This window comes from Trichosurus vulpecula, chromosome 4 (genome assembly GCF_011100635.1).
Source record: "Trichosurus vulpecula isolate mTriVul1 chromosome 4, mTriVul1.pri, whole genome shotgun sequence".
In the NCBI taxonomy this organism is placed as follows: domain Eukaryota; kingdom Metazoa; phylum Chordata; class Mammalia; order Diprotodontia; family Phalangeridae; genus Trichosurus; species Trichosurus vulpecula.
This window is the reverse complement of record NC_050576.1, coordinates 189,648,604-189,672,127: the sequence shown is the minus strand read 5'-3', so window position 1 is coordinate 189,672,127 and position 23,524 is coordinate 189,648,604. Positions and strand designations below refer to the sequence as shown.

Sequence of the window (23,524 nt, the reverse complement as noted above, 5' to 3'; positions counted from 1 at the left end):
CTCTCTCCTGGATCTATTTTCCAGGTCAGTGGTTTTTCCAATGAGATATTTCACATTGTCTTCCACTTTTTCATTCCTTTGGTTTTGTTTTATAATACCTTGATTTCTCATAAAGTCACTAGCTTCCACTTGCTCCAATCTCATTTTTAAGGTGGTATTTTCTTCAGTGGTCTTTTGGACCTCCTTTTCCATTTGTCTAATTCTGCCTTTCAAGGCATTCTTCTCGTCATTGGCTTTTTGGAGCTCTTTTGCCATTTGAGTTAGTCTATTTTTTAAGGTGTTATTTTCTTCAGTATTTTTTTTGGGTCTCCTTTAGCAAGTCCTTGACTTGTTTTTCATGGCTTTCTTGCATCATTCTCATTTCTCTTCCCAATTTTTCCTCTACTTCTCTAACTTGATTTTCCAAATCCTTTTTGAGCTCTTCCATGGCCTGAGACCAGTTCATGTTTTTCTTGGAGGCTTTTGATGTAGGCTCTTTGACTTTGTTGACTTCTTCTGGTTGTATATTTTGGTCTTCTTTGTCACCAAAGAAAGATTCCAAAGTCTGAGACTGAATCTGAGTTTGTTTTTGCTGCCTGGCTGTAACCAGAATGGCCTTTGTTTTCTTTGAATGACTCAGCTTACCTCATTGAGCCTCTGGACACTGTGGCTTGCTCTTCTGGGGCAGGAAGCCCAAAGAGCATTCCAGGAAGCAGACAACTTCCTGTGTGATGAGTCATGGGGCTTGCTGAGGGGAGGTGTTAGCTCCAGAACCTGGTCTACACTAGGGGGAGGGGCCAAGTCAAGAACCAATCGGCCCTGGTCATTCAGGTGGCGCTTGATGATGTCAAAAACCCTATAAGAGGGGAGAGGACAGCTTGAAGCTCTCTCTTTCCTTTTCCGGTTGGTGTGGGAGCAGCAGCAAGCAAGCGTGACTCTGGGCCAGCCCTTGCTCTCAGGCGAGCCCAGATGTTGGTAACTATGAATTGTATTGGGTCTGTCTGTTGATATTTGTAACTTGTTTGTATTTTGGTTTTGAGGTTCGGGGTGCTGGTTTGTTTTTTCCCCCGAACTAAATAAATGTTTTGAACCTCAGGGTGCTGGTTTTTTTCCCCTGAAGTAAGTCAATGAATCTGTATTTGGTCTGTCTCTTGATGCTTGTCTGTATGCTCCCCTGAACTAACTGAATGCTAACTGAATGCTGGCGTTTTCCCCTGAACTAAATGAATGTTGTCTGTATGCTAAGTGAATACTGGATTAAAGTAAGCTGGTCAACCCCTTCACCGTGCTTTCCTTGTTTAAGCAGATAAAAAGAACCTGTGCTTTTCCAGCGTCCCGGCAGCATCCTGGGTGCATCTTACGCCCTCACAGAAGCTGCTAGCTGGGTTGTTAAAACACTGGCCATGTTCCCAGCCAACTTACTTGACGAGTTTTTTGTCTGGGTATGATTCCTTGTAGAGTAAAGAGTACTTTGTTCCAAGCTTGAGGGGCTGTGCTGTTGTTTTCAGAGCTATTTCTATACAGCCAGCTCTGCCACACCAGCCCTCCTCCTTCCTCAAGAACATCCAACCCGGATTGGACTCAGATCTTAAGCAGGCTCTACACTCCTGCTCTGATCCGCCATTTAATTCCTTCCAACAGGTGGGCCTGGGGCCAGAAGCAACTGCAGCTGTAGTTCTGCAACTGCCCCACCTCCGCTGCACCCTGCCCCCCACCCCCTGCCCCGGGCAATGGCCAAACCACAAACTCTTATCACTCTGTCCTGGAAGCTTTTCCCACTAACCTCCTCTGTTGTCTTTGGTGTTTGTGGGCTGGGAAGTGTGGTAACTGCCTCAGCTCACTGATTCAGGGTGTTAGGGCATGTTCTGCCCGGCTCCCAGTCTGGGGTCTGGTTGGTCTTGCCACCACCCACGCTGGGCTCTGCTCCACTCCGCTCACAGAGGAGCGATAGACCTTACCCAGAGATGGCCCAGGCTGTCCTGGGCTGAAGCTCTACTTCCCTCTGCTATTTTGTGGGTTCTGTAGTTCTAGAATTTGTTCAGAGCCATTTTTTATAGGTTTTTGGAGGGACCTGGTGGGGAGCTCACACAAGTTCCTGCTTTCCAGCCACCATCTTGGCTCTGCCCCCAATCTACTTTCTTTATCCCTTTAATGTTTTTTTTATTTGCATCATTTCAAAAAAAATTTATGTTTTTTTGAAATGATGCATCTTAAATTTAATAATAATTTATTGTAAATTTGTGGGTTTTTTCCTTGCATTGAAATTTTGATGATGCAATATTGCATCATATAATCATATAGTATTGTATTTTAAACAAGTCAGGACGAGCACATATTCCTGCCAATGCGTGCTGGACTTCCGACAATGTACAACACACAGGCCTGCCAACACTTGCTTGTTAAGACATGTTGTTGGACTTGACCACTGATCAGTTATAACTTGTATTTTGTATGTTTATTTGGAAAATAATGTAGTCACTATGACTTTAACTGTTATACAACAGACAAAACACATATAAAGAGTTTTTCAAAATTTTCTTACCTTCTCTTCTTTCCTTTCCTTATGCTTCCACCACCCCTTTATTTTTATTCAACACCCCCCAATTGCACTAGAGGCTCCTACAGCCACCACCCCTCCCCTGCACCATTCCAGTGCCCCCAGGGGATGGTATTGCCCACTTTGGGAACCTCTGGGCCTTACAATGAGTATAAGTAGTAATTGTTTTCTGTTCAGGCCAGAAACTCTTAGGATTTTTCCCTCCCAGACTGATACCTTTGTGATGGTAAATTGGGCCATCTTTTGTCTCCATTCTTACCTAGACCTTAGTCATTGAATTGTGTGGCTTTAAGACAAACTGAGACCTGGGAAAGACCTTAATTTAGACATGCCAAGGTCACCCACTATATTCTGGGTCTATATTCTAGTCTCAACCTTTGTCTTACCACTGGACTCTGATGACTCTGAAGGAGAGAGATAGGCTGACTACTTTTTAAAGCTCTACCTCTCTCAAACCCACTTCATGAGCAAGTCAAGACATCATGCTCATGATATCATCGGTTCTCTTCAAATGAAGGACTAACAACAACAGCAACAATGAAGACTATACACACATATACATACACTCTATAGTGCCAATGTAGTACTCTATGTATACTATATAATACCTCATTTTTACATATGTGTATTTATTGTAAATGGAAGCTAATTCATTTATACTATATATTATACATACCACATATAACTTATATATACACATGCATGTATATACACAGACATGTATATATGTACATATACTTAAGCTAGGTGTATACTATATATACACATGTGTATATGGACCTTGAATTTTCCCATACATTTCAGCAACCCAGTGCCTGGCATCACCAGAGACATCTCACCCAGCCCAGCACACCTAGATACTCAATAATTCTCTCTCTCTTTTTTTTTTTGGATGTGGGAAGGCAGGGCAATTGAGGTTAAGTGACTTGCCCAAGGTCACATAGCTAGTAAGTGTGTCAAGTGTCTGAGGTCAGCCCAGCTCACCTAGATACTCAATAATTCTTTTTTTTTTTGGAGGTGGGAAGGCAGGGCAAATGAGGTTAAGTGACTTGCCCAAGGTCACACAGCTAGTAAGTGTGTCAAGTGTCTGAGGTCAGCCCAGCTCACCTAGATACTCAATAATTCTTTTTTTTTTGGAGGTGGGAAGGCAGGGCAAATGAGGTTAAGTAACTTGCCCAAGGTCACGCAGCTAGTAAGTGGGCCAAGTGTCTGAGGCTGGATTTGAACTCAGATCCTCCTGACTTTCAGGGCCAGTGCTCTACTCACTGCACAACCTAGCTGCCCACAATAATTCCTTTAACAGCCCTTTCACAGTGGCTTTGGACCCAGCCCAGACCACTTAACTCCTTTCACTGTCTGCACCTGGCCCATCCCAGGCTATTTATCACTCCTTAATCCCTTCCAGATCTTCTCACTGTCTCTTTTTTAATACATAAGTATCAATCTCACCCTCATCAAGCTGCATATTCTTTAGGAATCTAGCCATTCTATTGGTGTTACAATAAACCTTGCTACTCTGACTGAAAGAAGGATTGAGTGCTTGAATTCTTTCCCAGCAGACTTGCCCTGTACCCTGACATTTTGGGGTTCCCAGCAACCCCAAACTGCATCACCAGGGTTCCTAGAAACTCCAAACCACATCAGATAGAAGTGAATCTGTGTGTGTGCAGAATATGTACCAAGTTTATATGTACACACAGGCAAGTATGGATATAGATAAAGATATATAGTGATCTTCTTGAGGGCAGGGACTATTTTTACCTTTTTTTGTATCCCCAGTAATTAGCACATTTCTGACTCATAGTAAGCCCTTAATAAAACCAGTAAATCTTTGGAATTTGTTGACATTTTATGACATTTGAATTGACATTTTATGTCGGGGAGGAGATAGCAAGAACATAAAATATACTTTAGTGGTGATCGATTATTTCACCAGGGTATGCATAGACATACTTAGCCACCCCCATCCCCTCACCCTACCCCCAAACACAAACAAGCAACTCAGAGATGCTAGCTTTTGCTGGTATCAAGAAGTTGAAAGCTATACCTTGCCGTCCCTAGGGAAAGCCACAGCCTGCCTGAGTGCTTCAGTCACATACTAATGAGCATGTGCAGAACACTAAGACCAAAACAAAAATTGCAATGGAGTCATCAAAATGTGGCATTTTGGGTACACATATACAACTCCAACAAGAATGATGCCGTAAGCTTTATGTCATACTTGCTGAAGTTTGGCAGGTATGCCTGCCTATTACTTGTACTTTGGAGTCTCAGAAGATGGAGAGGATGCAAACACTCACAGTTACATCTTTCTGCTGAGAGAGGCTGAAGGAAGCTTACCAACTAGATATGGTTAGCTCAGAAGAGCTCTGACAGGACCAAACAATGGTATAATGGCTGATTTTATTTTCAAGCCCTTCAACAAGCAGATAAAATTTTGCTGAGGAATCTTGGTATTCGAAAGACATACACATTAGCAGATCAATGGAGAGCTACTCCATACCAAGTTATTAAGAGATGAGTCAACTTGCCTTTTTATAGAATAGCCCTATAGAGTGATGGGGTCTTGTAAAGCAAATTTACTGCCACCTATTGCCCACAGAACAGTGAATTGGGTTCTCTGATGAGTAGAAGTAAGAAGTAATTGACACTTAGCTCAGTGTACTCAAAAAGAGACTGCCCACCAATAATATAAAGACTGTCTCAACCAGACACTGACTCAGAAAGTCATGTTTCAAGTGAGGAAGATGTATAATATAACCCAACAACCTTGTTTCCGATTGAGGTGAAACGACTCAGAGAGGAAGAGAGGATTGAACTCAAAAGCATAATCTTTCCTGCCTAGAATTTCAGCTGTTGAAAATTCTAGGATATAGAAACAAACCATAGAGCCTACAGATTCTGATAGCTAACTCTCAACATGCTTAGTTTTAGGAAGGCAGGCCTATAGATTTGATAATGACCATCAGGCCATACTATCAATAAGTTCAGCTGTAAGAGCTGATAGGTTCCAGGAAAACCAACCTGAGTCGTGACCAAACTAATGTGATATTACAGGTGAAACTAGAGAAGTGGTTACATTATCAGTAGACAACAATACTAAAGTTTACCTGTATGATTTGTGACTTGTATTTAATTATATATGTATATTGATGCACACGTTAATTATACGGCATGTTCTGAGTTATTCTATTTATTATTTTGCTGTTATTTTTAGTTGTTTATTGCTAATGTTATACCTGTACTATAACTACTTTTGGCTGTTGTATTGCTGCTTTATTTTGTATATATTTGTTTGCATGTTGTCTCTCTCAATAGATTGTAAACTTCAAGACGGCAAGAACTATCTTTTGCCTCTTTTTGTATCCCCAGGGCTTAGCGCAATGCCTGGCACATAACAAGTGTTTATTGAATTGAATTGAATATGCTAAAGCAAATGCCTATTTTTTTCTTTCGTAGGACTATTGATATTATTATTACTAACTTTGCATCATTTTTTTCCTGTTTGTGCTTTTTTTGCTTATGTGCTATGGATAGGCAAACAGCTTTATGATATCTGCATTAACACTTAGACATTTAGCCACTGAAACTAATGGAATGTCTTGCCTTGGGAGGTGGTGGTTTTTCCCACCCCAATATTTGTGAAAAAACAAAAAACAAAAAAACCACCCGAAATCACTTATCACAGTGCCTGGCACATGGTAGGTACTATATAAATGCTTATTTCCTTCTCCTTGGAGGTCTTTAAGTAGAGGCTAGACAACCACTTGTTGCATATATTTTAGTGGGGATTACTTTATTTATGGATTGGATTCTGAGGAAGGAAACATACATATTTTTATTTCATTAAATATTTCCCAATTACTTAAAAATTTTTTTTAACATCCATTTAAAAAAAAAATTTGAGTTCCAAATTCTCTCTCCTTCCTATCCCTCTCTTAACCCTTGAGAAGGCAAGCAACACTATCTTAATTATACATGTGAAGTCATGCAAAATATATTTCCATATTGGCCATGTTGCAAAAGAAAATACAGACAAAATCAAGAGAAATAAAGAAAGTTTAAAAAGTGTGCTTCAATTACACTCAGGGTTTATCAGTTCTCTTTCTGGAGGTGGATAGCATTTTTCTTCATGGATCCTTTGGAATTGTCTTGGATCACTGTCTTGATCACAGGATCTAAGTCTTTCACAGTTGATCACTGTTACAATATTGCTGTTACTGTATACAATAATCTCCTTTTTCTGCTCACTTCACTTTGTAACAGTTCATATAAGACTTCACAGATTTTTCTGAAACCATCCTGCTTATTATTTCTTATAGCACAATAGTATTCCATCACAATCATAGAACACAAACTTTTTCAGGCATTCCTAATTCATAGGCATCTCTTTAATTTCCAATTCATTGCCACCACAAAAAGAACAGCTACAAATACTTTTGTACAAATGGGTCCTTTACTTTGATCTCTTTTGGGATACAGACCTAATAGTAGTATTGCTTGGTCAAAGGGTATGCACAATGTTATAGCTCTTTGGTTATGCTTCCAAATTATTCTCCAGAATAGTTAGACTTGTTCACAACTTTATCAACAGCACAGTAGAGTTCCAATTTTTCTACATCTCCTCCAGCATTTGTCATTTTACTTTTCTATCATGTTAGCCAATCTAATAGGTATGAGCTGCTATGTCTTAATGTTATTTTAATTTGTTTCTCTAATCAATAGTGATTTACAACATTTTAATGTGATTATTGTTAGTTTTAATTTCTCCTGAAAAACGCCTATTTATTATGTCCTCTGGACATTTGTCAATTGGGGAATGGCTCGTATTTTTTGTAAATTTGGCTCAGTTCCCTATGTATTTGAGAAATGAGTCCTTTATCAGAGAAACTTACTTTAAATCCCAACTTCACCCCCAATTTCCCATTTTCCTTTTAATTTTGTCTGCATTAGTTTAAGTTTGGCTGCATTAGAAACATTAATTTCATGTAATCAAAGTCATCTATTTTACTTCCTGTGATCCTCTCTCTTTTTTGGTCATATGGTCTTCACTTATTCATAGATCTCACAGGTAAATTTTTCCATGCTCCTCTAATTTACTTATGATATGATAGATTGAAATGATTTATCCATTTTGAAATTGTTTTGGTATATGGTGTGAGATCTTGGTCTATGCCTAGTTTCTGCCAAATTGCTTACCAGTGTTTCCAGCAATTTTTGTCAAATGGTGAGTTCTTGGAAATAAATATCTATTACTTAATAAACTATAAATTATAACTAAGTTCCAAGCATTGTGCTAAGTGGTTTACAAATATCATCTCACTTGGTCTTTTAATAACCCTATTATTCTCTTTTATAATTGAGGAAACTGAAGCAAACAGAGGTTAAGTGACTTTTCCAGAGTCACATAGCTAGTGAGTATCTAAGACTGGATGTGAACTCAGGACTTTCTAAAATGATTGAGGACACAGTTGCTCTAAATTCCTGGTAGGGTTTTCTTTGCTAGAGGCTAGTATGCTGGTGTGGAATGATGGGAAGAACAAGGAAAATATGGTAGAGGTGTTTGGATTGTAAACTATGCACAAGACTGGACCTTCATTGCTGACCAGGTACAATCTGGGAAGAGTTAAGTTGTGACCTGTGGCCCCCGGGTTATCAAGAGACCTCAGCCTGGCTAACAGCTCCTTGCTGCCTTTCCTCTGCCCACCCATGAGAAAGCAGTTCCTCCCACTGATAGCAAATCCCCAAGCTTCCTACTTTTTCATTTGTTCTCAACCGCTCCTAGCATCTGCTGGCAGATGAGGAGATAAGATGGAAGCATCAACTCCCTTATTTCACTTTCATACCTATATTATCTAAAAGATCACATAATTTTATGGTCATTAATATTGATCCTGCTGGATTATTGTATGCACAGCTTGAAAGAGAGAGTTTTTTTTTTCTTTTAGACAGGAGACATTTGCTCAGTCACAAGCTGAGGGGGATTTAGGAGGGAGGTTAGAGACACGTAGAGACAGAGAAACAGAGATGAGAGAGAAAGAAAAGCTGATATTTTTTTCCTATAAGCCTACCAGGGTACACATGAGTCCTTAGACTAATAGAGATACTTCTAGACCTCAGACTGCCAGTTCAGGCAGCTGCATGCTGAAAGTGGAACAGAAAACAGCTGCTTTAGTCTGAGAGGCTTTGGGTGACTGGTTCCTCTGTACTACAAAGCCAAGCTCCTAAGGGGAGGGAGAGCTCCCCAAATGTGCTGTAATAGGCATGTGGCAGCTCTAGATGAAAGTGCCTGAAGTTATTAGTATTTGGCTGGGGGCACTTATCCTGGTGAGCACCCCTTAGTGGTTTTTAAAAGAAAATTTAATTGAATCAATTGTTTTATTTTTCCAAATGAGGCCACAGGAGTGTGACAGAAACATTCACTTTTTATTGCATCATTCCTGGTAAACAAGAAATGACTGGTTATAGAAATACAAGTATCCAAATATTGTTCTTTTAAGTGGGTGGGCTCCTGGTTCCCTGGACACATTTACTTTGAAAACCACATCCTCCCAGAAGTCTGTGTGTGTGAATTTAGAAGCTTTAAGCATGCCCACTTGAACAGGATTGAAAATTTGGGGGAGGAAAGAACAACTGTCTCAGAATGAGTTAGGTATGCAAGGTAGGACGTTGGTGGCATTGATGCAGTTTGGGGTTGCTGGGAACCCCGAAATGTCAGGGCATAGGGTGGCATCCGCCTGGAATGAATTCACACACTCAAACCATCTTTCATTCAAGGGGCAGTGTATTGTAACACCAATAGAAGTGGGCTAGATTCCTAATGAGTCTGTGCCTTGATAGGGGTGAGACTGATGTTTATATACAAAAAGGACAGCAAAAGGATTTGGATGGAATTAAGTAGTGGTAAGTAGTCTGGGGTGGGCCAAGAGCATCAGAGAAAGAACCATCAAGTAAAACTAATTAAGTGATCTAAGTGGGTGGGATGGGCCAGTTGCCTTGGGCAGAGGTACCAGTGAACTGGGCTGCTGAAATGTATGGGAAAATTCAGGGACTGCGTTGCTTTCAAAGACATGGTCTTTTCCTTTTAGGAGTCCAGGTCCCACCATCCCATCAACATGAGAGCCTGGTCCTGTAGAGGTGACCAAGCCCTTATGTTGGGAGCTGCAGTGACCCACACTCCTTCAGATTCTGATGAGGTAACTTGAGCAGAGACTACTTACATGTACTAGCCTCCGGCACTGAAAACCCTACCAGGAGTTTAGAGTTAACTGTGTCCTCAATTATTTAATAATTTAATCAAAAAGGATTTATTAAGCACCTACTACAGGGCAGACTAGGTATTGAAGACACAAAGACAAAAATTGAACATTTTACTGGGGAAAGTAACAAGTACATATATTAGTGGATACAAAGTAAACACAAGGTAATTTGCAATTTAAGCGAGAAGCACTAGCAGATGGAGAAGGGCTATAGGTGGTGCTTGAACTGAGTTTTGTAGGACACCAGAGATTCTAAGGGGTGAAAGTAAAGAGGGAATACATTCTTATTTTAGCAAAAAATCTGTGCCTGTTAGTAATAAACAACAAGAAAGCCAGTTTGGCCATAACATAAAACGTGTGAAGGACAATGGTGGGGAATGCCAAACAGAACTGTTTTGTATATTTTCCTTAAAGCATAGGGAGCCACTAGAATTTTGTGAGCAGGAGAATGAAGTGGTCAGACCTGTTCTTCAGGATTATAATTTTGGTAGTCGTTTGGCAGCTAGGTGACACAATGGATAGAATGTTGGGCCTGTAGACTGGAAGACTCATCTTCCTGAGTTCAAATCTGGCCTCAGACACTTACTAGCCATGGGACCCTGGGCAACTCACTTCACCCTCTTTGCTTCAGTTCCTCATCTACAAAATGAGCTGGAGAAGAAAATGGCGAGAAAACTCCAAATGGGGTCATGAAGAGTCAGACATGACTGAAAAAGACAACAACTACAACAAAATTTGTTTGGAGTATAGATTAAGAAAGGGGGAAGTCTTAAGGTAGGGGAAAAAAAATTAGGAGGCTATTGTAATAGTCCAGGCAAGAGTCAATAAGGGCGTGAACAAAGCTGGTGGCACCCATTAGAGAGAGGAGGATGCAGCTCCCTAGGGGTAGGAGGCCAGGGCATACATAGAATTAGAATTTGGGTTCATTTGGTGGGAAAGCAGCAGCAGCCTATCCTTTATGGGCAGGCAGATTAGCTATTTTTTTTCACTTCCTTTGTTGTTTATCCTACTCTGTGTTTTGGTTGAACACTTTATTGGATTTCTGTGCTTCCAGGGTGTTTTAACAAGTGACTATTAGGAGACTAGAAGCTCCTGAGTAGTGGATTGGATTGATTACTGACAACAGACTTAGCCGGTTCAGAGGAAGGAGCTGAGGTCAGTGGGTTAAGTACTGATTATCACCGAATAAATCATTTCTCTTTCCCTGTCTTAGGACCCTTTCCCCTACATCTCTTGAGAAGTCCTAAGACATATTTCCCCTGAAATTCCCCTCCAAGGATGCCCATCCCCTGGTTGGGTGTGGAAAATGTCCCCTGTTTCTGTGGTAACAAATTATTTCAGACTGATCCCTGAAGCCAAATTCTCCTTTGGTGGTAAAGAAAAAACTAGGAATTTGGATTGAAAATGTTTCCAAATTTAAAACTGTAGCTTAAAATAGTCCCTTTTTCTTGTAAAATTTCACACCATTCAAATATCATTATCTGAAAATGGAAAGCTCCAGAACATGTTTCTCTGCTGCATTTTTAGGGGTTAGGATTCGGCCCAGACCTTGCACCTGGAGCTTTCGTCCAGCCTACCCCGCCCTGCACGCGAAGCCCTTCTAGTTCCCCTCCCCGCCCCACCCCCGGCCTTTTTTTTTCCTTCTGCCGCCTCCCTCGCCCTTCCCTCTCTCGGTCTCTCTGCTGGCCTCGTCCTTCGGCTCCCAGGGTCCCGGCCAGAGGCCTTGGGGCGCAGGCGTACTAAGGACAGTGCGAGGCAGGCGTTGAAAAGGATGGGGCGGGGGTAGAAGAGGGGACGGAAGGGAAAGGGTGGGAGGTGCCACGCGGGGGCGGGGCGGGCACGCGCTCACTGGGCTGACGCCATGACGCCATGACGCCAGGCCGGTGTCTGTCCGTCTGTGTGTGTGTGAGTGTGCGCGCTCTGCGTGTTTGTATGTGTGGCCGCCCGGCAGGTCCCGGATGTTGCGGACAGTATGAGGTGAGCGCACGGGTACGGGGACCAGCAGCTGTCGCGGCCGCTCTCAGGTGAGTGGGGGGAGGAGAGAAAGGGGATTGTCCAGTCGGAGGGGGGGGGCGCCTTCCTAAGGGGCTGACCAGACACAACCCCCCCAACACACACATACACACACCCTTCCTTCTGTACCCCACACTCGGACGATGGCATGAATCTGGTGGCTCATCAACCATCCGTCCTTTCCCTCCACTCAGGCATTGAATTCATGGACACTCGGCTCTCCCTCTTCTCCGTCCCCTTCCCCCCCATTCACTCCCTTTGCCCCATCCCCCCCCCCATGCCAAATAGTGAGCTGTCGCCGGAGGCGAGGGGAGAAAACAATACGCATGCGCGAGCGCAACCAAGGCGGGGTATGTGTTCGTTCGCTGTCTTAGGGGCGCATGCGCAGCACTGTGCTGCAGCGACCTGCTGGATAACGATCCTCTTTACCCCACGTAGTCAGACCGTGGCTCAACCTGCTTGCTGCCAGATAGTGAGCTGCTCCTGCTTCCAGAGAAGAGAAGTTGAGTTGTTTGAGGTGGCCGAGGGACAAAGCAGTAGTTCACCCCTGTTGCTGCAGCTGAGGCCTCTGGTGTTACACAAGCACGGGTCCTAGGAGCCAAATCTTCACCACCTGGGCTTACCTGCTGTTGCAGTTGCTGATTGTAGGATCACCTCCCCACCATCAAAAGGCTACACCTTTTGAAGTCCTTAGTCTGAATTTTGCCAAGGCGCTGTAAATACAATTGAATGCGCCTCCGGGTGACCAGTTTCCGAAGGGGGCCAGCCTGTCTCCTCTAGGAAGGAGGGCTGGTGGTTCTGAATCATGATACTATGAAATTGGTTTTCCCCTGGTATAAAGTGCTTTCTTTTCTGTCTAAACACAGAGTGTGGTGTAATGGTTAGAACGGGAAGTCTGAGTCAGGACAACCGAACTCAATACTGTTTTGACCCTGACTTGTTCTGTGCCAGTATCCATAATAGAATCTGCACATAAGACTTCTCTTTTAGCAGCACGTTGTTGGTGCTTAATAAACATGAGATGATGAAGCAATTAGAGATTATTCATTGAATGTCTTTTGTTTCTTTTTTAGTTTAAGTTGGGGAAGTCAAGTCTCAGTAGCCTAGTTGTCTTGTTAGGGAATCATGGAGGCCCCTTCTCCTTTCTGCTTGGCCATTTCATTGCTCTTTTCACTGCCATAAAGTAGAGTTGGACAGTGAGAGAGGTAAAGTAGATGAAACTGAAACTGGGCAGTGTCAACTTGTTAGCAGTTCCAGTTAATGAAAGTGAAGATTGGAACAATTGGCTAAAATGATGGAAGCGGGGCAGAGCATTCTTGGTGCATTTCAGTTATTCATGTTAACTTTTCTCCCTCATCTTAACCTTTAGCCATATTTTCAATCTGTTATATACTTTGTTTCCTCTTGCCTCTCCTATTATCCATTTCTTTAGGATTCAGTTTGAAGGTAGTAGAGACTGTTTGCCCTATTCTAGACACTGAAACCCTAATCAACATATTCTTGGGCCTTGTGGCATATTGTTTTCTAACTTTTCTATGTAACCTTCCCTAGTCTTTGCTTACATAGTTGACCTCCTTTTAGTATTGTTTGTTACCTATCACCATGGTTACAGTTAGAACCGAAAGATAAAGTCAGAGAGAAAAACTGAGGGCTTTCTGGTAGAAACATAACCTGGTGGTGGCAAACATTCCATCATCCATGGGAAAGAGCTTGGGAAAAGCACCTCTCCAGGTGGAGACTGAGGGATAGTGTGGGAGAAGAGGGTATCAGAAATTTGCTTCCCTTTAAAGGAACTTCTTAGAGAGGTCTGTTTGATGTCAACCTTCTCCAGACTTACATCATAATGGTAATAACATTAAATGAAAAAAAATAGGTAGGAACCACAGTGGAGAGGTATTAAATGACCATTCTTCTTTGCAGGATTTTTTCAGGTGCTTGGTCTTTTAAGTTGATTATACACACACACACACACACACACACACACACACACACACACACACAAATATATATACATAACTATACATATAAATATGAAAACTTTTATCTAAATTTTCCAGGAGCTTTATGCAGCTTGTTTTATCTGATATTTCTGGAAATGTTAAAGTTCATAGTACCCTGAGTTTGTAGATAAATACTATCATTGCTTTGCAGATGGGTGAGACTGAAGCAAAAAGAGATAAAGTCATCTGCCTTGGATCACACAAGTCTTTGACGAGAGTTGGAAAGACATTACAGATGTCCTGAATTCCAGTTCCTCGCTATAACCTCTATACTGTGGTTCCTCCATGTAAATTCTTGTAAGAATTACTCTAATATCTATAATAAGTTTTGGGTAATACAAATTTGTAATCATTTTATGAGTGCCAGTCATAGTTGGGTTGTGAAAAGCATTGAATTGGAAAAGCTTAGACTGGTTAACAAACATTTATTGACTATTTGTGTACAGAGTATTGTTCCAAGTGTCGTGGAGGGACACGGTGGGAAAAGCTGGTATAAATCTTGGCCTTTAAGAAGCTTACAGTCTGTTTATGAGAGACAGACATACTGAATTTGGAGCAACAGTGAGAATAATTACAAAGCAACAAGGCAAATAATAGATTATATATACAATTACTGAGAAAAACAGTGAAAGAATATTATAATAACGTGTCAGTGCTCATCTCTGAGAGCTTCCTGAATTAAGTGAATTTTGTTCCATTGTCGAAGGAGGTGATGAACTTAGGTTGATTAGACAGTGCGGATGCTTGTATTATGAAGTTACAGAGGCAGGAATGAGCAAATTTTGCTTGTGGGGAGTTGACTGTAGGAATTGCTAGAGAAGTATGGGAAAAATAATTGTGGGAGATTTTGACTGAGAAGTTTAGATTTAATACCGTGGGTAATGTGGAACGCATTTAGCTTTGAGTCATCGGATGATTTGATGAAAATTTTTGATAAATATGTTATGTTTGAAAATAGATTTTGTCGATAGTTTTCTCTTTACATTGCTTCGTTACTTCTTGAATTTTCCCCCCACCCCTTCAGAGAGCTGCTCCTATACCAGAGAATTTTTTTTAAAAAGTGAAAGAGAAAGAAGAAAAAAAATTGGCAAAACCAATCAATACAATGGAAAAATATAACATTACATCCAGTTTTCCAAACTTGTGGACGACCCTCTCGTCTTCTTATACGCACCTACCCACCCCACACACCCCACAGCCCTTTTGCAGCGGTGTGCAGAGAGATGTTTGCTCCATACCTCTTCTTTGGGGCTAAGATTGTTCGTTACAGTTTCATACAATAATTAATGATTGTTTGGTCATGGTTGTTCTTGAGGAAGAGATATTCTGAGTAGAAGATAACTTGGGATAGCTGGATTGGACAGGATCAATGAGTAGGAAAGAATATTGGAATGAGGTATTGAGGGCCTGGATTGGGGTAGTTGTTACAGAAATGAAGAGGAAGTGGGGGCAGCTAGGTGGCTCAGTGAGTAGAGCACCAGCCCTGGAGTCAGGAGGACTCTAGCCTCAGACACTTGACACACTTACTAGCTGTGTGACTTTGGGCAAGTCACTTAACCCCAATTGCCCTGCATTCCCCCCTTCCAAAAAAAATGAAGAGGAAGGGAGGATTATGAAGGCATTTTTAAAAATTTAATTATTTTTATTTATTTGACTAAATATTTCCCAATTACATGTAAAAAGATTTTTCACACTTATTTTTTAAAATTTTGTGTTCTAAATTCTTTTCCTCCCTTCCATCCCTCCCTCTTTGAGAAGGCATACAATTTGATATTGATTATACACATGAAGTCATGCAGAACATTTCCATATTAGTCATATTGTTAAAAAAACCCACAAAATAAAATAATCAAAATAAAGAAAAAATATGCTTCACTCTGCATTCAGAGTTCATCAGTTTTCTCTGGAGGTAGATGGCATCTTTCATCATGGGTGGGAAGGCATTCTTTAAGAAAGAAATGAGAAGGCTTACTATTAGTGACTGAATATGGGGGCAGAGGAGAAGCATTAAAATGACTCCTGAGTTTTGAGCTTAGAACACTGGGAGGACCAGACAAGAACTGGGAAGTATGAAAGAGGTAGTGGTTTTGAGAGAGATTATGAACATTTCTACATATTAAGTTTCGGGTATAATTAGGATATTCAAGTCAGCAGCTGAAGATACGGGTCTAGAGAAGACAAGAAGTCAGGATTGAAATGGAAATCTGAGAACCCTCAGTATAAGATGTTGGTTGAAACCATGAAAGTGAATGAATTTTCCTTGAGGAGAAAAGCAGGGGGTTAAGGACTGAGCTTTGGGGCAATAATCAAGCTCAAGGACTATAATAATCCCTGATGGAGACAGGAAAAGGATTTTTTGGGGTAGTATCAGTGTTAGAGGCTGAGGAAAGAGAATGTTTCAAGAAGGGAGTGGGCAACATCGTCAAAAGCAGCTGTTGCATTTTAAAGGATGTCATATTAAAAGATACGTCAATTTTTCTTCTAGTTCCCTTTATATAAAAATGCAACATGATTTCTGTCACTAAGTAAGCGTGTTAATTCACTCTTGAAAATTATTTTAGTGGAAAATTTTGCTCGGGGTGCTAATAATGAACAGGTTTATGCAGGTTAAGAGTATAAGCTGAAAAATCAAGATTTGGAATTGTTTGTATTTAGGATGTAAATCTGATGGACCTTTGAATGATTTTCATTCTCATTTGAGGAATGAGATTATATTTGTTCAGAGTGTGCTACTGTATATATGGTGATGGAGTTTCTAAAACCAAATACTAAAATTAAAGACAGGGACTTGTTCCCTTTATTCTTGGCACATATTTCTGTTAAGTGTTTAACACTTCTCTGTGCAGGTAAACTAGTGTTTTGGACTCATAGATTCTCTGTACTAACTCTTGAAATAATGACATCTTAAGAAAAGTATTGTTTTGCCCTCATCCCTGTCCAGGTACCCTTTCCCCCTCTTCCCTTCCTCCTTTTTAATTCAGAAATGGCAGGAAAATCTTGTTACTTTAGAAAGTAACATTGGTGTATTCTGAGAGGAAGGGTACTCCTGATGAAATTTAAAGATCTATAATGTGTTTGGAAGCTTTGGGGAAAAGGGAAGAGCAGGGGATAGTGGTATTGTTTTGGATCCTTATAAAAACAGTTCTGTGTATATGCACAAGTGTGTGGTTTCTGTATTTCCGTCTCTTTTTTCCCTTTCTGGTGTGATAAGTTTTTTTTTCTAATACCAATAGTAGATTGTCCTCATGAAAAAGGAATGAAATTGAAATTGTTCTTAATTAGAAATTATTATACATAGACCATAAGCTATTCTGCTTGATCTGGTGTTTGGAACAGTCCTGAATGTTACTAATTTCTAGTACATGCTATGTGAAATCAGAGAATTTTGGTGTATCCAAGTTGTATTGTGAAAATTTACCACACTATGGAAGATAATGCTGAGTCCTACAGTGGAACTTTTTGTATGTTGGTGTTAGGGGGACAAGATTGCCCTGGACTTTGGCTTAATCTGTTGTATAGACTTGTATATGCAGTAGTCATACTTTGGGTGGTTTTTCTGATATGATCTGAAATACAGACATGTCTATATGATAATGAGCCATACTATTACGGAATTTTACTGTTGGTATCTGTGACTCATCTTTGCTCACTTGGCCATTTCATTGTTTTACTTCTAGGCTTTCTAAGTTTTTTTTGCATCCTAGTTTCATCACAATATTAGTCTCATATTAGAATACTGTGTATTTTCAAGCATCCTTGAGCTTTCCTCTTTGTTTTAGAGGTTAAGAGGAAATAACTGTGGGAATTTTCTTAATCCTACAGGTTTAATAATAAGATTGAATTAAAGGAGTACTTGATCAAAAGTAAGGCTTGAGGGAGATTTTTCCAAATCTTTTTTGTTGTTGTTTCTAAAAGCTCTCAGTACTGGAAAACAATTCCAGAACACAGACTCTTTAAGGAAAGTTTTAGACCTTCATTCTTCTAGGACAAATATTTAAATAAAACTGACAGGAGTGGCCCAGCTTTTCTGTGTGGCAGAGCTGGTAATACAGCCTTGGGAAGGTTGGGTTAAGTTAAATGCTAACCTCATAGTGGGAATTAAGCATTCAAAAGTTAACCCTTACCTGGCACTGCAACCTGTCACTCTTAGCTGTTGCTTTTGAAGGGCATTAGTTGTTTTTTTGCTGGCATAATTTTAATTGTACTAGTTGTCTCAAGGAAGAGCATGAGGTATTTCTATGCAAACCTTGAATTACTCATGTGGTTGTCAGTGAGTACATGCCTGCCATTCCTTAAATTGGGTTCTATGTGGTATTCATTCCTTGGTATTTTGAAGTGGCTAGGACATTAACTTAGCCATGCAGAACCGTGCTTTTGATTAGGATAGCATCTCGTATGTAGAAAAATGTAGAGGTTAGTTTATTTTTTTCTTCGGGCTGTAGTACATTCCATTTTAGATGTTGATTGTGTTTTATTCCAGTCTAATAAGAAAACTCAATTCAAACAAAAATCTAACCAGATGTACGTATTAAATTTTCATCTTCTTATGAACATGACAAAGTTAACTGTATATGTGTGTGTGTTCACATGTATACACACACACACACACACCTAGTGTCTTAAATTAGTAATTAGACCATCTGGGCAGATTTAATGAAAATAAATATCTACAATATAAAAGGTGCTAATATATGATATTGGCCCCAACCCCAAATTAATCCTTGAACTAGAAACTTCTCATGAAATCAGGCTGTTCTTACTGAACCTCAAAAGCCCAATTCAGGCATTAACATTGTTGTAGTGTTACCTTTTTACAGTGGTGTGCCATCCTGACAGTCTTTCTTCTTATACTTACATCTGGGGAGAAGGGTAACACCATTGTTAAGGAGCTCTGCCTCTTTGGCATTTTTTTTAGTAAGACTTTACTGGGTTATTAAGGAAGAAGTCAGAAATTTGCATGAGGAGTCAGGAAGTCCTGAGTGCCGAGTGGGCCTCAGATAACCCTAGCTGTGGGACCCTGGGCCAAGTCATTTCACCTTTGTTTGCCTCAGTTTCCTCATTTATAAAATGGGGATAATAACGGTACCTACATCCCAGGGTGGTTGTAAGGATCGAATGAGATAATAATTGTAAAACACTTACCATAATGTCTGGCACATAGTAAGTGCTGTATAAATATTAGCCGCCATCATCATCATCATCATCATTAAAAAGCATGACAAGTTTTGAACTAAAGAAGTGGAACATCTCTCCAGAAATTAAAATCATCCTCCAAACACTAAAATTGAGAATCTCCTAATTGCTTTTCAGATATTCTTCAGAGTTGGATGGTAATCTCAAAATGGCACCTACCTTAATAAAATTAAGCTAATGAAATGTACATTACAGTAGCAGCAGATACAAATTTAAAATCTTTGGCAGTTATGTGTAAGTTTGAAATCTGGGCCCTTTTGAGCAGAAATTTTCATTTGTTTCTCTCTACTTCCAGAGGTGAAAGAGGTCAGTAGTCTGGCAGAGAACCTCATTCTGGTTGCTTGGTGCTATACATTCTAGCAGGTACCTTAATGGCAAGCCTCTAGAGTGGCTCATGGGAAACACACCCTTCCCAAAGCAAAGCAAAACGATTTTGTGCAGAGGGGAGAAAAGCAGGGAAAGGCTTTTTTTTGTGGATATTAGACTTCACATAGGACCTCCATTAGAATCAACAAGCATGTGCAAAATGCTGGTTACATTGTGCTGGTGTTTACAAGAGGAGCACGCTTACTGGAAGCAGTAGATCAACAATTCACTTAGATTTTGCAAGGAAGCCATCATTCAGCAACTCAGTTGAACAAACATTAAGTGCTAGGTGGTTGGGCCTTTCTTGAATGGGTTAAATTCCCAGTATCCTTTCACTCCTTATTAGGAAGCAGTCCATGTTGGAGAAAAAAATCTTGACTTAAAACAAAATTGAAAGAATATTACATTTGAAACCAGTAGTCCTGGGTTTGATGCCCAACTCTGCCATTGTAACCTGTGTGACCTTGGGGCAAATCAACCTGTCTGGTCCCCTGTTTCCTCACTTTTAAAGTGAAGAGTTGGATTGCATGACCTCCAAAGGTCCCTTTTGGCTTTAATCTATAATTATGATTTCATGACTGTAGCATAAAAGCGTTAAGGGAGTGAGGTAGATAGTGACATTGAAAAATGCTTAAGAATAGCTAACTATTCAATCACTATGAACACCTTTCATGTTGTTAGTAATACTATAAATTTCTCACTATACATAAAATAGATGTAGTTTTTAAAGTTGTATGTTAACAGAATACTTGTAAATCAAGATTTAAAGGACCTCTGAAGTAAGTTAGACAATAGATGTTTATCAGGTGCCTACTACATGCACGTTTTGGGGAATTAAAAGGATATGAGACCTGATCCCTACCCTTTAGGAACTTGGAGTCCAGTGGGGGGTGGGGGGTGGGGAAAGACAAGACATACACACATGAAAACAATAATTAACAATGTGTCAGTTTTTGATAATTGCCAAATGGGTGGTTCAGACAATAAGAGCTTGAATAAGTAGTTCAGAAGGGAAATATCAGTGGGTCAGGATGGTTATAGAAGGCCTCATTGAAAAAATGGGACTTGAGAGGGGCCTTGTAGGATTTGTCACCTTTAGGGAGGATGGGGGAGATGAGGGGAGGGGAGATGGGGAATGGCTGAAGTGAGAAGTAAAGAAGCAGGAATGTACCAGACTTTTGTTGGGGAACCGTGAATGAGTAGTCTAGTAGTCTGTTGGTGTAGCAAGTTCTTACAAAAGCAAAATGAAAAATAAAATTGCAAAGATGGCTTGGAGCCAGTTTGTGGAGGCTTTTGAATGTGAGGCCAAAGAGTTTGTGAAGTAAAGGGAAAGGAGAAGAGAGCCTTTGATTAGTCCTTGAAGGTTTTAGGGGAATGATGTTGAAAATAATGTTTTATTTATAGTAGCATACAGAATGCATTGCAGTCAGGGAGACTAGTTAAAAAGCTGTTGAATAGTTTTGTGTAGGGCTTATTATGGCTCTCAGGGTGGTGGTGGAGGGAATGAAAAGGACAAATTCAAGGAATTCATTCTTACTAACATAAGAATGAATTTGACTTTTGGGGACTGATCAAGTAGAGGTGACAAGAGAGGGAGGAGTCAAAGATGGTTCTTAGGCTTCAAGCCTGGATGACTAGTTACATTGGTGTCATTCACAAAAATTAATATGCCAGAAGGGGAAGTTTCTGGTGGTTTTTTTTATGATGTAAGGATGATGAGTTTAGTTTTCAGCATCACGAGTTTGAGGGATGGTGATACATGCAAGTGAACAGTTATCTAGCAGGTAATTCTAGATGTGGAATTAGAAGTTAGGAAGAAAGATAAGGACATTAGTCTGAGAGATTTGAGATATTTGCCCCAAGGTGAAAGTTGAAATTGGAGAATGCATGATAGCAAATATAGAAAGAGATGAAAAGATGGTTGAGGGCTGAACCTTAGGATATGCTCACTTTTTAGGGGCTAGAGGAAGAAAAGGAATTAGGGAAAGTGACTGAAGAAGTGGTAAGGGTAGTAGAAAGATAATTAGAAAAGTAATGTCATGAAAACCAAAAAAGGAGAGAAATCAGAAAGGACTAACATAAAGAAAAAGCCATTGCATATTTCAATATTACAAGAACAGTTTTACTATATTTAGATGAATTGGAGATGAAGAAATGGAGGAAGCTCAGGAGGTATTTAGTAAGATGAAAGGGAGTAGATTTTTTTTAAAGTAAAGAATTCTTTTTCTAATATAAATAATAACTGATCAATTTTTTGCACTTATAAATTCCGATTTCCTAGTATATCAAATTTACCTAAAATAGGGTACCACTATTATGGTGAAATACATTTTAATGCTTCTGTTGGGCACCAAACTAACATAGGGTATAATTTTATGGTAAACGGTTACAATTATATTTCAGAGGATGGATTCTTACCCTCAATATATTTGTGAAAAAGGCCCATATTATACCATAGATTTACAGGTATGCCCTACTTCAAATATATTTAAAAAAAATTCTTTGCTTTACTAAAGGATTTACATTAATCTCTTTAAATCAGAAGTTCTTAACCTTTTTTGTGTCGTGGATCCTTGTAGCAGTCTAGTGAAGCCAAATGACCCCTTCTTTAAATGTTTTTAGATGAATAAAATAAAATATATATGATTATAAAGGAAACCAATTTATTGAAATATAGTTGTGAAATATTTTTGAAAAAAACAATTCATGGACCCCAGATTAAGAACCCCTCCTTTAAATAGTAAGTTTATTTAGTACTTTTAAAACATTCCATCTGTAAAAGTTTGATATAAGCTTTCATAGAATCATAGATTTTGAAAGGAAACTGAGCTCAAAGGGACTTCTGAAGCCACGTAATCCAACCTCTTTATTTTGCAGATGAAGAAGCTGAGGCCCAAGAAGTCTAAGTAACTAGAAGTTAGTATCAGTGGAAGGATTTGAAACTTGATCCCCTCTTGAACATAGGTCCTCCTGCGTCAGAGTCAGTGCTTTTTTCCTTTGTACTACTACACTGCTCAAGAACATGTTCATTGTGTAAAGTAAGGTGTACACACCTTCAGTCATCATAATTTTCTACTCTTCAAGTGCTTGATAGTATTCTCCATAAATCTTTTTATGGGTCTGCGAAAATACTTTGGAGTAGGAGCCAGATTTGCTTACTTCCTTGTAATATCTTTAAAATATGCTGTCCCACAGCTATAAATTTTTTATAATTAAAAAATTAGCTGAAATGGGACCTCATGAATAAGGTAGGAAAAAATTAAAGAGGAAGGGGAACCAGGTTGCTGGGGAGACTTAAAAGTCATTCTTCAGGTTCAGAGTCACATGACCAATAAAATGGAGGACTAGATATTTTCTTTGATCCTCATGACCTCTCAGCCCTCTCTAAAATAAGAATTATATGCAAGAGATAAAGCAATTTCAGCTGTCTTGGACACCAAGAACCCAAGTGAGATGAAAACCTGATGATCCAACAATAGAGAAAGCTATTAATCCCTTAACCCTAATGTGCTCACTGAGCACCCCCTTTTCCACTGTCACCAAACTGTAAGCTTGCAACTAAATTCAGCTCTATACCTGGCCTCCCTCCCTTACCTTACCCCATTGCTTCAGTGACTCAAATGTAGAAGTCTGATAAGGCCACAACAGCGGTTTGGCAGCACTCTGCCACAATAAAGATCAGCCAGAGAACTGAGAAACAGAGATACAGAGAGGATTCTGGCAGGACATTTGGGGGAGGTGGAGCATTCCACTACATCTGCAGGCAAGAAGCCATCATCTAGCTGGGGCCAGATCTACCCCCCTACAAGGCACTTGGGGCAAAAGTAGAGGCTGGGTGAATTGCCCAGCCTGAGAAGTGGCTGGGATGGCTTTGAGATCTAGCCCCCAGTAAAACCACCATCAAAGGTGACTGAGTCAGAAAATGAACAATAGGAGGGGGAAAAAAAGGAAAAAAAGTCCAAAATTACTGAAGTTTTGAGGAGGAAGACTAAGACCTCGAGCAAATGAACCAACATGGAAGATATTAATAACAGAAGAGAATATGGCTTCCAGATCAGGTAAAGGGCTCAGTCATTTATGAATAGATATTATAAGACAAAGGGAAATTAATACCTTATGAGGCAGAGGACCCTTTGGGTTTCAAAGAGGACATGACA

At 40.0% G+C, this 23,524-nt stretch overlaps 2 protein-coding genes across 3 annotated transcripts in view; one reads left to right on the top strand and one right to left on the bottom strand.

The window, feature by feature from the left end:
* The window catches only part of LOC118846974 (ubiquitin-60S ribosomal protein L40-like), a 59,425-nt gene extending 47,759 nt beyond the window's left edge, over window positions 1-11,666 (bottom strand). Inside the window, exons 1-2 of the mRNA XM_036755630.1 lie at window positions 11,637-11,666; window positions 11,344-11,534 (exon numbers count right to left, since the gene is read on the bottom strand). Coding sequence (XP_036611525.1) covers window positions 11,344-11,534; window positions 11,637-11,666 — 221 coding nt within the window. The remainder of the gene's footprint in view (window positions 1-11,343; window positions 11,535-11,636) is intronic.
* Window positions 11,667-11,686: 20 nt separating this feature from the next.
* The window catches only part of LOC118848531 (speckle type BTB/POZ protein), a 72,604-nt gene continuing 60,766 nt past the window's right edge, over window positions 11,687-23,524 (top strand). The window contains exons 1-2 of one of the 2 annotated variants that reach the window (XM_036757450.1): window positions 11,687-11,819; window positions 13,960-14,105. The gene's annotated coding sequence lies outside the window, so the exon portion shown is untranslated. The remainder of the gene's footprint in view (window positions 11,820-13,959; window positions 14,106-23,524) is intronic. The other variant, XM_036757451.1, reaches the window with a different exon arrangement.